We start from the raw sequence: 15,627 nt of genomic DNA, 5'->3' as shown, positions 1-15,627 counted from the left end.
ATGGGTATTTGGGTTGTTTCCACATCTTTACAATTGTGAATTGTGCTGCTATAAACATTTGAGTGTAAGTGTCTTTTTTTATAGAATGTATTTTTTTCCTTTGGGTAAATACCCAGTAGTGGCATTCCTGGATCAAATGGTAGTTCTACTTTTAGTTCTCTAGGTACCTCCAAAGTGGCTCTTAATTACTACAAGAATAGTCCACATTTGCTGCAAAGATTCTTCCTATTGATCAAGTCTGATCCTGAGCCATCTCTAATCTACCTACTTTCTGACTTTATAAATCAATCAGATGTGAGATGCAGCTTCAAATCCTTTCTTGAACTGTTAGGAAATTGCTTTATAACCAGAAGTGCACTCTTAGAAATATACTCACAATCCTTCTCTATTTTTCAATACGAATGCATTATTACAAATGGACTTGGCTATAATTGAGTCAAACCATTCTATAATGTCAGTCAATCTTGCCCATCATCATTCTTTCCAACATTTTGTCTGTACACCTGAAGGCAGAATTTTAGATTGGTACCTTCCTGAATTCTTCCTCATCACAATAACCACATTTCAAAACTATGTTTAGAGTGTTGTAAGTACTTTTGCCAAAGGCTTCCTATTTCCCTTGCTATATGCTTCAAAATCCCCAAATTTCATCTTCTCTGATTCACAGCCCAGTAGTTTATAAATTTTATTATCTCTGGTGATACCTTACTACAACAACTTACCTTCCTATTCTCCCTCTCCCTTCCGCTCATGTTGCCTGTGAGCCTCTGAAAAACATCTTTGTACATGTGAGATACCTATCCCACTTATTTTATTCAGGATTTTGTTTGCATTTTTAGCATGAGCTGTCACATTAATCTTTCTGTCTATATCAAATCTTCTCCGGCCTTCTGTTTCTGGCTTTCTGTGTTTTCCTTGTACACAATTTATCCAGCATCTCATCAAACAGGAATTTTTAAGTAGCTCTTCTATACATGTGCTCAATGCAAACATGCTCATAATGAGTATCTTCAGAGCACTACAGGATTCTAAAGTGTTTTAAAATAAAGATTTACCTGTGTTCCTGGAATTTTTACAGTGAACTAAACTTTATTGTAATGATTTTCTTTGAAAGCAAGTCATCCATTAGCCAGTCGACATTAAAATTGCTTTGCCTGTCTACCTTTGGGAACAGTGGTTTCCTGGGCTGGGGATAAGGCTTGGGTGACATTTATACACCTATGTCCCAGGAAGACTTTTGGTTTTTTATAAAATCTTCTAGATACAAAAGTGCATATTCTATTAGAAAGGGATCTTCATGTGTTTGCTCATCAAGAAACTTCTGAGCACTATACTATGCTCTGCTCTGTGCTAAGTGTTGATTACAGAGATACATAAGCCTTGCCCTACAGGAAACAGACATGTAAACAGACAACTGTAGCTTGAGACAATAGGGGCTGTGTGTTGGGAGGGTACCTTGGGAGCATAAAGAAGTGATGCTCATGCAACCTGGGATATCAGGGTGGGTTTCCAGGACTTGAAAGCCTAGGAGAAGGGAACTTACATTGCCATAGACTATAAAGTCATTAAAGAGCCCCCCTGAATGGTTTGAAAATAAACACTGGAAAAGGAAAGATTAATTAAGCTACTTCTTTAAACAATAGAAGGACATTGAGGGACACTAGGAGTTTGATGCTACCCAATATCTCATGAAATGCTGGAGGAATTTGAGCAAGTGCCTTGCACTAGCTTTAGAATGTTCTCCAAAAATGACCATGCCTATGGTGGATATGGCTGCATGCAGTGAACAGATACTGAGATCATGAACCAATAAAACCCCCAGCTAATTCCTTCACTGTGATTTCTAATTTAAATAATTCTGAATTTTAAAATTGTTTAAAGGCTGCCTGCATCTTTCATTTAATTGTGAAGATGAGATTATAGATACAAACATTTTGCCACTTCTAAATAGAAGTAGGTGGGGGCAAGGGAGGAGATGCTTTTTTCCCATTTATCTGATTTCCCTAAGAGCAATTTCCCCTTGGCCTCCCCTCTCATCCTTTCCTGATTGTTGGTGAGTGGGAGAGAGAAACTGGACATGTTGGGCATGTGTAGTCCAGCTCTTTCCTCACTTATGCACTAGGGATCAACATGTCTGCAGGAAATACCCATTCTGGGCTTTTCCACCTGCCATAGAGTATAAGAGGGAGCTTCACTTACATAGAGATGGTCTATGGATTGCCCTGGTTCACCTGTGACTGGCTGCACAAGCCTAATTTGGAGGTTCAATATTATGAATACTACTGTTGTCCCACACACACACCATGTTTTCCAGCATAATCTTTTTAAGTTTTCATGTTGACATTTTGGTCTCCAAGAGTTTGATTTCCTTATCTGACTCTCAGTTGGTTCCAAATGTAGGTGAGAAAAACAAGGGTGCTATTCCTAGACACTCTTTAAACCACAATAGTTCTCAAAATATATTAATAAATTGGCTTTTTCCATAATATGTCTGTCATCTGTGGGTTTGTTCAGTGTGAATTAATCCCCAAGAGACTGCTCATCTCAGGTACCCTGCTAAGATCAAGTTTCTGAGACTGCAATACATGGAGCTGACCCCTCGACCACATGGAAAAACAGAATTCCAGTCTGCAATGAGAAAGAAGTGTGAATACAACACACAGAAACAGAAAGGAGACAAGAGGAAGGAATACCAAGAGCATTCCAGCTCCTGGAGCAATCTGTTCCAAAGTACAAGACACCTTTTTACTCTTAGGTTCTATGACACACCTGGGAAGCCAGATGACAAAACTTTTTTGCTTTAACTAATTCTAATAGGCAGTGGACATGTCCAACTTCACAAGCATGTGACCAGGGCAGTCACACAGGGCTCCTCACTCAGAAGGGCCCTCTGCCTGGGATTTAATATTCTGTGGTCACTGTCTTGAAGTTCTCAGTAATTTCATATTTGAATGTGTTTTCTAAGTGAAGTCCAATGAGACAATGGAGCATGCTCTGGGTGTTTGGAGCCTTAGCTCATGTGTGGTCCCACCTCCCAGTGCCTTCCTGCCTCTCTAGGATGGGTTCTCAGCTGTCTTCTACTGACCCCAGGCTTTCCTCCCTGACTCTTCATCCCCACCCAGCTGCCAGGGCCCCAGCAGGGTCCTGTGCATAGATATGACATGAGGCGTTGGGGCTGGGCACACATGCTCTGGTGTCCTCAGGCACAGCATGGTGGTGTCATACCTGCACTGAGCTGGCAGCACCCTGGTACACTCCACAGGTGGTGCAGGGAAGTGTTGCAGAGATTGCAATACTGGTGGGAGTCTCCCATCTGCTGTGGATTGGGATGGAAGGCTGGAGAGAAGGGGAGATACTTGACTCAACTTCCCTGCCCCAGACCAGGTCACGGCACATTGGTCAGGGAAGCGGGGAACACTAAAGTTGGTGGACCACATGAGTATGCCAAGTGGCGGGATGGGCTTACAGCACTTATGAGGGTTAGCATTTGTTTCAAGATTATCCCCACACTCAAGGGAGCAACATTAAATGGCAAATACAAAACATCTTGACAGGAGAGAGAGAAAGAGAGAGACACTGTGTGGGGAAAAATAAAAAAGGACATGCTTTATATTTCAGTACCTTTATAGGGCAGGTCTTTCCTGTTTTTGAACAAGGAGCCCACACTTGCATTTTTCTCTGGGGTCTGCAAATCGCATAGCCAGTTTTGTCACAGATCTCTATTGCAACGAAGGAATCCTAACCTGATACATATGTTTTTCGCATGGCTCTATATTTGGAATAATTCTTTATAAGTCTCTTTCATGAGATAATACTATTTTGTAAACTGTTTTATTGGGCTGTAAGCATTTGTTCAGATCTTTCTACAACACTAAGTGGTGAAATCCCCAGTGGCCTTGTCTAACATGCCTTTTGGTGCCCAGAACTATGTTCCAGACACAGAATTCACATTCACAGTATGTTTATAAAATAAATGTCAATATGATCCGTCATTAAGACAAGAATGCTTTCAAGGATCACCACGTCTCATCCAGAGCTAATGACGGATAAGAAAGAAGGCTTAGTCTATCAGTTATGTATTGACAACTGCCTAGTTAAAGCCTACCTTCCATTGCAGCATTAATGCAGGAGCGGGAAAGCAGATACACACTCTGCTGCAGATAAGCCTAACCCTCATGTCAGGTTATGCAAATCCAATTTGAAACCATTTGCAGGCATTTTGTCCATTTAACCTCAAAGACCAAAATATTTAGCAACACATGTTGCATTGTTTCAAAAGTACTTTAGTCTGTTTATCAAATATGTGAACAAAATTTTTTTTAATTTATATACTATCATTATACTCTCTCTTCCCTTTTTTTTTCTTTTCAGTTTCTGGTTACAATACAGAGAGAAAGAGGGAGAGAGTTAAATGATGAACAGCCAGGGAAGAAGAGGCAGAGGAACAGGAAGGGAAAAGGGAAGGAAAAGAGAAAGGAAAAAGAGAAGGGAAGGGAAAAGAGGAAAAGAAACGGGAGGGAAAAACTAAAAGCAGTCCCATTCTTTGGGTTAAATCAGATCCAACTATGTCTTACTCAAGATTTATCTGTGAAATAGAATAACGTCATCAATCTCCCAAGGTTATGGTGGGAACTAAATGAGATAATGTATGTGAACACACCCAACAAGGTGTCTTGCACATGCTTGGTGACAGTTGTTGAAGCAAATGGGTATTTTCTATCCACGTGAAGAAAAAACTCCTTACGTGGATATTAGCTGCCAGAAAGCCGTTCGAGAGAATTCACACCAATTAGTATTGTTTTAGGAACGGCTGCCTGGTGCAACACTTGTTAATAGAAGCAGTAACTGTTTATTTCTACCCAGGTTTCATCAAGTTTATGAACACCACCATGTCTATAAAAGCTTTTATATATTTAACACTTAAAAAAAAAGAATTAGTTCAGGTTATCTGGTTATCCTTGCCCAATTCTCACTCTGAGTGTCTCAATTACAGGTGATAAAGTTTAACTATAAAATGTATGCCCTGAAACTGAGTCACAAATTTGGGTTTCTCAGGGCGAAGGCCCAGGTTCAGGCCAAGCCATGAACTATCGCCTTCCTCTTTCTCCTCTTCCTTCTTCTTTATTATAACACTGATAATACTGCCTTCACTTGGTATGGCATTTTATGGTTTAAAATACATCAATATATGTCCCCTTAGTAATTCTTTGTGAAAACATTGTTGGATAAACAAGGAAAGTGATACTAATCAATTTTCAATATTTAAAAACATAGAGGTTACAACATGTCAGTAATGAAAGCAAGTCTAAGCCCCAGCTTTCTAAGCTCTTTGTCCGATTCTTCGACTACAGTGAACAACCACATTGTCTTCCCATGCAACATTTGTAAAGCACGGGATTCTCCCTAACTTATTGAGGTCAACACAGTTGGTCATGAGAATCCCTTTAAGACAATAATTTTCCCAAATTCATAACTTTCAAGGGAAGATATGTTTCCCCTCAGAGTCTGTGGACACCAGGAACATTATTTGAACTTATATTTTTCACAGTTGGATTTTCAACATACCACAGAGGTGAAGCCACCACTTATCACAATGGCAAGAGAGGACGTGGCAAACACGAACACACTAAATGAGGGAAATTAATATTATTTTATGAGGTAAGATAATTCTGAAAAATATGCATTAAAATTAAATTCCTATGTTGCCCCTCAGATTTATAGCATTAGCATGCAGGTACCAGCAGTAGGCTTGATAATCTATGGAACTATATTTTGTTTGTTGTTTTGTTTTGGAAATATCTTCAGCTTTTTTTGTAAAAACTGAGCATGAGTTTATGTGCCTCGTGGAACTTAAAAAAAAAAAACCACCCAAATATTCATGTATAAATTCCTATTGGAAGAAATGCAAATAATATAGAATTTATAGCAATAAGCGGATGTTCTTTTTTCACACACCCATGGGTAATAAAGTGAATAGTTTGCATGTTTCCAGTCTTTACACATTTACATACTTATGTATAGTTATTTTTAAATATTATATTAACTTAGATATGCAATAATACTATATACTGTATTGTCCTGTAACTTGACTTTATTTTTCTTTCTTTTTTCTCAAAAATACGTCTTGAGGATCTTTCGGTGTGTGTGTATGTATGTGTTCACGTGTTTACATACACAAGCTTAGAGTTTCAAACTACTACATTCTATTCCATAAAATGAATATGCCAGAATAAATGTAATCATTCCATCACCAATGGATATCTTTGTTGTTTCCAGTTTTCAATGGGTACAAACAATGCTGTTAAAACAGCACTATATGTACATGTTTCCCTCCTTAAGAGCTTATACTTTTCCAGAATACATTTCAGAAGTAAAATGGATGGAATCAAGAGAATACTGACTTTGAATATTGATAGATGTTGTTAAATTATTGTCCAAAAAGAGTTTCATCAATTTACAGTCATGTATGAGGCTATCCTTTACCCCACCCTCACCAACATGGAATAAAATCAATCTTTTATTAAAATTCTGCCCCAATCCAATTATATCGGTCTATGTCTCTGTTGTTGTGCCAATACCATTCTGTTTTGATTACTAAAGCCCAGTAGTATGGTTTGAAGTCTGGTAATGGGATGCCTCCAGATTTGTTTGGTTTGCTTAAGATTGCTTTGGCTACTTGGGCTCTTTTCTGATTCCAAACGAAGGCCTTATAAGCCAGAAGGAGGAATTTTAACTTTATTCTAAATGTAGAGAGAAGCCAGAGCACTGGCTTCTGAATTGCTAAACTGCTCCCAAACACAGAGAGGGGCTAAAACTTTACATTTCCTATCCAAGCAGATACTTCAAGTGTGGATAGGAACAATGTCTACTTATCCCCTGAGCAAAGCTCACAGAAAAGAAAAGCCCACATCTGCAGTCAGAACTTCCCTCACAGACTCAGGCCAAGAGGCAAAGCTGAACAGAGCCATCCAGTTGTGGAACCATGCCCCTGACCCACACTCTCACCATTTTCTTTCAATTCAAATGCTGAACCTGAAGCATTTTTCTTTTTCTCTGATGCACGGTGACCCTTGCCAGTTGATAAACTGGAGCAGGAACTCTGGCCATGTTCAGCCACTAGAGTGGCCAAAAGGGTCTGCCACATCAGCACCAACAGCCCAGGCAGGGCAGCAGCTCACAGCTCACCCCTAAGGCAGCAAGCCTACCTCTGCAGATGGTCCCATTTCCCACGTAGCCTGGTTTGCAGGTGCAGCTGTGTCCCTGGACAGTGTTGGTGCAGATGGCGTTCTCGTCACAGTTGTGCTGCCCGCTGCCACATTCATCATGTTCTGTTTGCCGGGTGAAAGAGAAAGAGAGACACCCTTTCTTAGGTTGGAATCACTGGTTTGGAAAAGTTAGCTGAAACTCATCAAATAAGAATGGCAGTGACCTTACTATGTGCCTGATAGTTTCTGTTGAAATCTAAACTCTGAAAGATGTTATTATCCCCACTTTGCAGGTAAAGAAATAGTGGCAAAGGAGTCAAACAACTTATGTAAGTCACATGATTGGTAACTGTTGCTCTAAGGTCACTGTTTATTCCACCTTCTAAAAGGTTTCCACAGAGGTTCCAAGGCAATGAGTCTCAACTAAGGGCAATTTTGTGCCCCCTTCCCTTAGAAACGTTTGATGTGTCTGAAGGTATTTTGGGTTGCCATAGGTGGGGACAGGAAGTGCCACCAGAACCTAGTGGATAAAAGTTAGGGATGCTGCTAAGCATCCTAAAATGTGTGGAAAAAGCTAACAACAATAAAGAATTAACTTGCCCAAATTGTTGGCAGTGCCAAAGTTGGGGAAATTTCCTCTAAGGTTACAAAGAAAAAGAAACAAACCAATAAGAGATTCCATGGTTTCTTTAAAACAAAGGGAATAAATCTGAAGAGGAAAGCCCATGAACACAGCCTAGCAAAGGAGCATTTACTAGCAAGTATTTCAAAGGAGTAGCTCTGGTTCTGAGAATGTTGGTGAGAACAGGGTTGTGCTGCATTTAGGAAAGGGATTTATTTACTTTAGAAACTCTGTTTAAGGGCCCTCAGCCATTTAATTTTCCATATACTCCACTTTCATAAGGTTCAGAATCTAACCTCAGGGTTGTTGCCTAATGTATAGTGATATGGTTATATAAGTTCAAAAAACTGTGGCATCTTTAATTCACAGAACATGGAGGGAAATGGATCTAAACCTACAAAACAGACAGAAACCAAGATTTCATAAGTAATTATGATTTCCTCCCATAATCAGTAGACTTACAGAGTTATCCAAATGACTACTCTGCAAATAGGCAATATGGGAAGTTTAAACCCTTTATTCCTTTTAACATCTGCTAGCATAACTTCTTAGACATTTGAAGAAGAAAGTTCCAGTAGGGCCATTTAAATCATAAAAAGTTATAAAACAAGAGTAAAAATCCCAGATAGAAACCCCAAAGAAATAATACCAATTGGAACAAAACTAAAAATTCAATATAATTTGTTAAGTGAACTATTAAATCAATGTTCCAATCAACTGAAATTTCATCCATCTTCATTGATTTTTATTTTAAATTTCCTTACAGCGACTTAGTAATTAAAAAGTTTAAATACCGTAAAATGGAGCTGTTTTAGTCATATATGCACAACCGAAGTAAAGACACATACATTTGACTCTTGATTTAACGCCTTGGATTTTCCAAAGAAAATTTTTCTTTAGGCCTTAAAACCAACCCAAACTGTCAGTGAGAAACGTACATAGGTTAGCAAGCAATGAGAAAAAAAGAGAAGATTTATGAGGACACAATTCTAGTTCATTCATGTCCAGCACACTCCAGAAATTGTGTAACCCTATGGATATCTAATGAAATTTGCAAACCTAACAAGCACCTAGTATGTGCAAGAGTAATACCAGATGATATTAGGCACACAAAAAAGCCTACGAATATAGACTTAGACTCCCAGAGTTTTCAGTCTCCTAATTTAAATTCATTTAATAAATAATTATTATGGTCTTTATTGGGAATACAAAGATGAGTAGATATGGTCTCTGCTCACATGAACATTTTAATAGGGATAACTAACTGGAACACAAGAGAGAAGTGATAAGAGTTATAAGTAGTTGACATTCTATTTTATCATAAAAACAGAACATATTTTAGAATGAAAGGGTGTTCCACCAATAATTACAATGGGATAACGGGCATAACTCAGAATGACCTTGGCAAAACAGCATGTGTGGTCATGCTAGATAAGTATAATAAAGATAAACTAGGCTAAGAGTTCATTGGAGAGAAGAAATTCCTTCTAATGGAAAGAAGAGAAAAGCCTTATTGCAAGAGGCAATATTTGAACTGGTCTTTCAAGAATGGTCATGGTTTTCTCAACTAGAGTTGCCCATGAAGGGCACTTCAGGAAAAAGAATATGGTGGAGAAAGGTATGATTTTGTGCAACATTCCAAAAGTCTGGTCCATCCTTACCTACCTGGTCTTTTCTCTCAACAGACTTGAAATAAACCCTTTTCTCTGATGAGGTAGCTTCATCACTGTCCTGCAAATATATGAGTTTGTTCCTACTTCTCCAGTTTTTCATGTTGTTTCCCTAACCCAAAATACTCTCCCAATATAATTTGTATACCTGTGACCCTGCTGGGCTTCAAACAATACTTCAAACCCATACTCTGGCCACACTTGTGAAGCCTTTCACATCTTCTCTCTAGACCACCAATTTCACCCATCTTGGAACTTTCATGAAATTTAATATATTTACCTCTTTGGAGGCAATCATATCATAATACACTGTGATGATATTTGCAAGTTTTATCATTTATGCCTTAATTCACTAATTGACTTGAAGAGAGGAATTTTAGCCTATTTTCTACAATCCTCATTATAACTATCAGTACTTCACATAATCGTATTGAACCTAGAAAGCACCAAGCACTGAAAAAAATATTCTACACATATTATACCATTTAATTCTCCCAACAATCAAATGAAGTAAGTCTGTTCATTTCACAGTGAAGGAGCTGAAATAAAAAGACATTAAATAACCCACCTATGATCACAGGACTGGGAAGTAGGGGAACTCAGATTTGTGACTACAAACATTGGGTGAACAAATATATCACTGAGCAGTTGGAACTTAATTTAGATGTGGCTAAAATGAAACCAAGACATATGGAAGTTATCCCATAACACCAAAGATAAGACTTTCCCCCTGTAGCCCCAAATTCCCATTGAAAGATCCTACATACTTTCTGAGAAGATGTAACCTATTCCAAAAGGACCAAGCCTATAAAACCTCCACATTTCATTTTGTATACTCATGCCCAAGTTTTCAAAGTGACTAACACTTTCAAAACTGTATTTGACAGGGACAGCCAAAGAAAATACAGTTTCCTTTTAAAAATATTACATTCTTTTCCAGCTGCTAGAGATGCTGCAAAAGGCAGAGATGGACTGGCATAGAAGTTAAAAGCACAGACTTGAGAACCATCCATCCTGGGTTAGAAGATACTAGGTTTGGTAATAACTGGCTATATGAACTTGAGTGAGTTACTCAACCTTGCTATGTCTTAGTTTCATAATTGTAATATGTGGATAATAATAGAATCTCTCACCTGGGATTGTTGTGAGAATTAAACTGCTTAATATAGGTAGAACATTTATTATAGCATATTGCAACTAGTAAGTACTCTATAAGTTTAAGTTATATTATTATCATTGTTGTTATTACTACTACTATTACTACTGCTGCTGCTACAATTACTTATGGGCAGACTTGATCAATGGATGGTGGTTAAAACTGGTTGAGAGAGATGTCACCAAGATGATTGACTAGAGGTGCACAACACCCACCTCTTCCAAAAAGAAGGACCCAATGACAAATAGGTAACCATACGTTGAACAGAGATCTAAGGGAGAACACTGTAATTCAGCAGAAAAGTGATAAAGATTCTCTAAGGCAGAGAAACTCAGGATGGCAGCATAGAGAAGGTAAAAAGCACCCAGCATTGATTAGCTTGAGCCCAAGAGGGACTCCTCATTGTGGGAAAAAGGAAAGTGGGAGACCCCCAGCAGTCTATATTCCCACCACAGACATCTGCAATCCTAGCTACAGAAGACTCCACAGCCCTCAAAGGACCTGAGCCCAGTACAAGCAGTTGCTTAGAATCTAAGCAACTGCATATTTCCAGAGAGGGAATTCACACTGGGTCACCTCCACTCCCCTAGATCCAGACTACTGAAATACAATGTCATTTTAAGGGTGGAGCGACCACCAGAATGCATCGTTTCCTGGGGCCCAACAGTCCCTGCATGTCCTGGGGCCCTGCTGACACCACATCCACCCGGAAGGCTGGAGCATTGTGACACCAGCTGGACACAGTGGTATAGTCAAAGCCATGGCATCTGAGCCCACCTAGCACACTACACCCCGGGGAACAGCCTGCCATCAATGCTGGCATCCCCACCTTCTCCAGTGGCAAACCTGCCATGGGCCTGAATATGCAACCCTGAGGCCTGAGGACTTGTCCACTCATGGCCCACCACTGCCAGTGTCTCCACTCTCTCCAACAACAGAGCTACTGTGTGTATATATGTGCACCCCTCACACTGGGGCATGAAGACTAGCCCTACTTATGTTTCTACCCCCAGCAAAGCTATGCCATGACCTCCAAAGCTACAGCCTAGGCCACTGAGGCACTTGTAGACACCATAAAAATTTATTACAGCTGAAAAAATCATACAAAGACAATACTGCACCCATCCAGATCCAAAGCAAAAGTACCACATCCAGTCAGCATTATAGGACAAATCTAAGAAAAAAGACCTCCCCTACAAAGCAACTCCACGAAATTGGAATTTGTGTATCTGTTACACCAGACACACAGATAACAACACAGTGACACGGGGAACATGAAAAAGCAAGAAAATATGACACCTCCAAATGAACACAATAATTTTCCATTGATAAACTCCAAAGAAAATAAAGTCTATTAAATGGCTGAAAAGGAATTCAAAATAATGATCTTAATAAAATTGAGCAAAACACAAGAGAACACAGTCAATTCAACAAAATCAGGAAAATAACATAGGATCTGAATGAGAAATTCAACAAAGAGACAGATATCACCAAAAAAAAGAGAGAGAAATTATGGAACTCAACAATTAAATAAATGAAATAAAAAATACCATTGAGAGCTTCAACAACAGACTAAATTAGGCAGAAGAACGAACTTCGGAACTTGAAGACAGGTCTTTTGCAAACCCCAGTAAGACAAAAAAAATTAAAAATAAAGAATGAATTCAGCTTATGGGACACAAGGAACACCATTAAGCAAATATGTATTTGAAGTTTAGGAGTTCCAGAAGAAGATGGGGAAAGGCATAGAAAATATATTTAATAAAATAATAGCTGAAAATTTCCCAATTCTTGGGGGAGATATGGACATTCACATACCGGAAGCTCAAAGATTCCTCAAACAAATTCAATCCAAGAAGGTCCTCTCCAAAGCATATTATAATCAAATTTTCAAAGGTCAAAGACAAAGAGAGAATTCTAAAAATAGCAATAAAAAAAGCATCAAATCACATCTAAGGGAAACCCTATCAGACCAACAGGAGATTTCACAGGAGAAAACAGACGAGGAGAAAATAGGATGATATATTCAAAATGGTGAAAGAAGAAAACCTGTCAGTCAAGAATACTATACTCAACAAATCTATCTTTCAGACATAAAGGAGAAACAAACTTTTTCCCAGACAAGCAAAAACTGAGTGAATTTATCACCACTAGACCTGCCTTACAAGAAATGCTGAAGGGAGTCCTACATCTGTAAGTGAAAAGACAATATATGCCTTCACGAAAACACATGAATGTATAAAACTCACTGATAGAGCAGGTACAAAAGTGAGAAAGAAAAAGGAATGAAATGTCACCATTATAGAAAACCACCAAATCACAAAGACAAATAAGAGAGAAAGAAAGAAAAAAGGATATGGAAAATAATCAGAAGGCAATTAACAAAATGACAGGAGTAAGTCCTCATCTATCAATAACAACCTTGAATGTAAATGTTTTAAATTCCCCAACTAAAAGGTACAGACTGGCTGAACGAATTTAAAAAAAAAAAACAAGATGCAACTACATGCTACCTATAAGAAACTCACTTCACTGGTAAAAATACACACCAGCTAAAAGTGAAGAGATGAAAAAATATGCTCTACACAAATGGACCAAAGTGAGCAGGAGTAGCTATACTTATATAAGATAAAGTAGACTTTAAATTTTAAAAAAATTAAGAGACAAAGAAGGTTGGGATATAACAATTACAAATTTATTATAAATATTATTACAGCTAAAGGAGGAAATAGATTGCAATGCAGTAACAGTCAAGGACTTAAACACTCCAATCACAGCATTGGACAGATAATCTAGACAAAAATCCACAAGGAAACACTGAACTTAAGCTGAACTATAGACAATATGGACATATCAGACATTTAAAGAACATTTTATTCAACTTAAGCAGAATATACATTCTTCTTATCAGCACATGGAATATTCTCTAGGCTAGACCATATGTCAAACCACGAAATAAGTCTCAACACATTTTTTTTTTTTTTTTTTTGGAGACAGAGTCTCACTGTGTTGCCCGGGCTACAGTGCCGTGGTGTCATCCTAGCTCACAGCAACCTCAAACTCCTGGGCTCAAGCGATCCTCCTGCCTCAGCCTCCTGAGTAGCTGGGACTACAGGCATGCACCACCATGCCCGGCAAATTTTTGTTCTATATATTTTTAGTTGTCCAAAATATTTCTTTCTAATTTTAGTAGAGATGGGGTCTCGCTCTTGCTCAGGCTGGTTTCGAATTCCTGAGCTCAAACAATCCGCCCGCCTCGGCCTCCCAGAGAGCTAGGATTACAGGCATGAGCCACCGCGTCCAGCCAAGTCTCAACACATTTTTAAAAATCAAAATCATATCAAGTATCTTTTGGACCAAGAATGAAATAAAACTAGAAATCAATATCAAGAGGAACTTTGGAAGCTGTACAAATACATGGAAATTAAATAACATGCTCCTAAATGACAAATGACTCAATAAAGAAATTAAGAATAAAATTTTAAAAATTCCTGAAGCAAATAAAAATAGAAATGTCAGGTTCATGTGTTTCTTGGTTCTTAGTATCAAAGAATGGTTACTGAGTCTGAGTCCACAGAATAAATGAGCAAGCCCAACAGATACAAGCAAGCCAAACACCAAGATTTGTTATGCACAGTATGTTCCAGAGAGAGAATAGGTCTATCTCCATGAGTGGAGATGACCCTGGGTTTTTAGCGCACTCTTGTATTTATATCATAACTGGACTGTCTCTCTCCCTGCAGGTGGAGTTTCCCTTTTCCTGCTCTTGGTTGATTGACAGATTTCCTTATATAATTCTTTTAGTCTATGCACATTCATCGTCCCAGAATCCTTCATGAAAGTCCATTGGGGGCTCAAAACTGCAATGCAAATTAGATGGCAATGAACCCTGAGCCAGTTAAGGACACTTGAAATGTCCTACTGTGCCTGTTCTAGTTCATTCTAGTTCACTCCACCCAGGAACCTGGCCATATCTCCAGTTTGTGGTTTCTCTACCTCTTTTTGGTTGATCAGTTTCTATCATAGACAAAACATCTGTTTCTCTCCCCTGTCTTTGGTGCTTCCTAACTGAAATACAACATACCAAAACCTATGGGATACAGAATAAGCAGTCTTAAGAGGCAAGTTTATAGCAATCAATGCCTACATCAAAAGAGCAGAAATGGCCAAGTGTGGTGGCTCATGCCTATAATTCTAGCACTCTGGGAGGCCAAGGTAAGAGGACTGCTTGAGCTCAGGAGTTTGAGACCAGCCTGAGCAGGAGTGAGACCCCATCTCTACTAAAAATAGAAAAACTAGCTGGGTGTCATGGCATGTGCCTGTAGTCCCAGCTACTCAGGATGTTGAGGCAGGAGGGTCACTTGAGCCCATGAGTTTGAGGTTGCAGCAAGCTATGATTTATTTATTTCAATATATTTAGGGAGTACAATAGTTTTTTTATTACACAGATGAATTGTACAATGCTGAAGTCAGGGCTTTCAGTGCGCCTAGCACCAGAATAGTGCACATTGTACTAATGAGCAAATTTTTATTCCTCAGCCACCTCCCACCATCCCCCTTTCTAAGTTTTCAATGTCCATTATACCACTTTATGGCCATACACGTCATTCATTTAGCTCCCACCTACAAGTGAGAACATTTGGTTTTTGTTTTTCTATTCCTAAGATACTTCACTTAGGATAATGGCTTCAGGTTCCATCCAAGATGCCACAGAAGATATTATTTCATTCCTTTTTATAGCCGAGTAGTACTATGTGGTGTGTACACACACACACACACACACACCCCATATTTTATCAACTCATCAGTGTATGGGCACATAGGTTGATTCCATATCTTTGTCATTGTGAATTGTGCTGTGATAAACACTCTAGTGCAGGTGTCTTTTTGAACAAAAATGCCTTATTTTCCTTTCAGTAGATAGTAGATACACAGTAGTGGGATTGCTAGATCAAATGGTAGGTCTACTTTTAG

General features: G+C 38.8%; 1 protein-coding gene across 3 annotated transcripts in view; it reads right to left on the bottom strand.

Moving 5' to 3' along the window:
* NELL1 (NEL-like 1 (chicken)) overlaps positions 1–15,627 on the bottom strand; it is an 837,620-nt gene that overhangs the window by 315,503 nt on the left and 506,490 nt on the right. For all 3 annotated transcript variants that reach the window (XM_012643488.1, XM_012643489.1, XM_012643490.1), the window contains one exon: positions 7,206–7,328. In XM_012643488.1, the coding sequence (XP_012498942.1) occupies positions 7,206–7,328 (123 nt within the window). The remainder of the gene's footprint in view (positions 1–7,205; positions 7,329–15,627) is intronic.

This window comes from Propithecus coquereli, unplaced genomic scaffold, assembly GCF_000956105.1.
Source record: "Propithecus coquereli isolate 6110/MARCELLA unplaced genomic scaffold, Pcoq_1.0 Scaffold198, whole genome shotgun sequence".
Classification (NCBI taxonomy): domain Eukaryota; kingdom Metazoa; phylum Chordata; class Mammalia; order Primates; family Indriidae; genus Propithecus; species Propithecus coquereli.
Note: the sequence above shows the minus strand (reverse complement) of the source record. Positions and strands in the feature narration are given on the sequence as shown.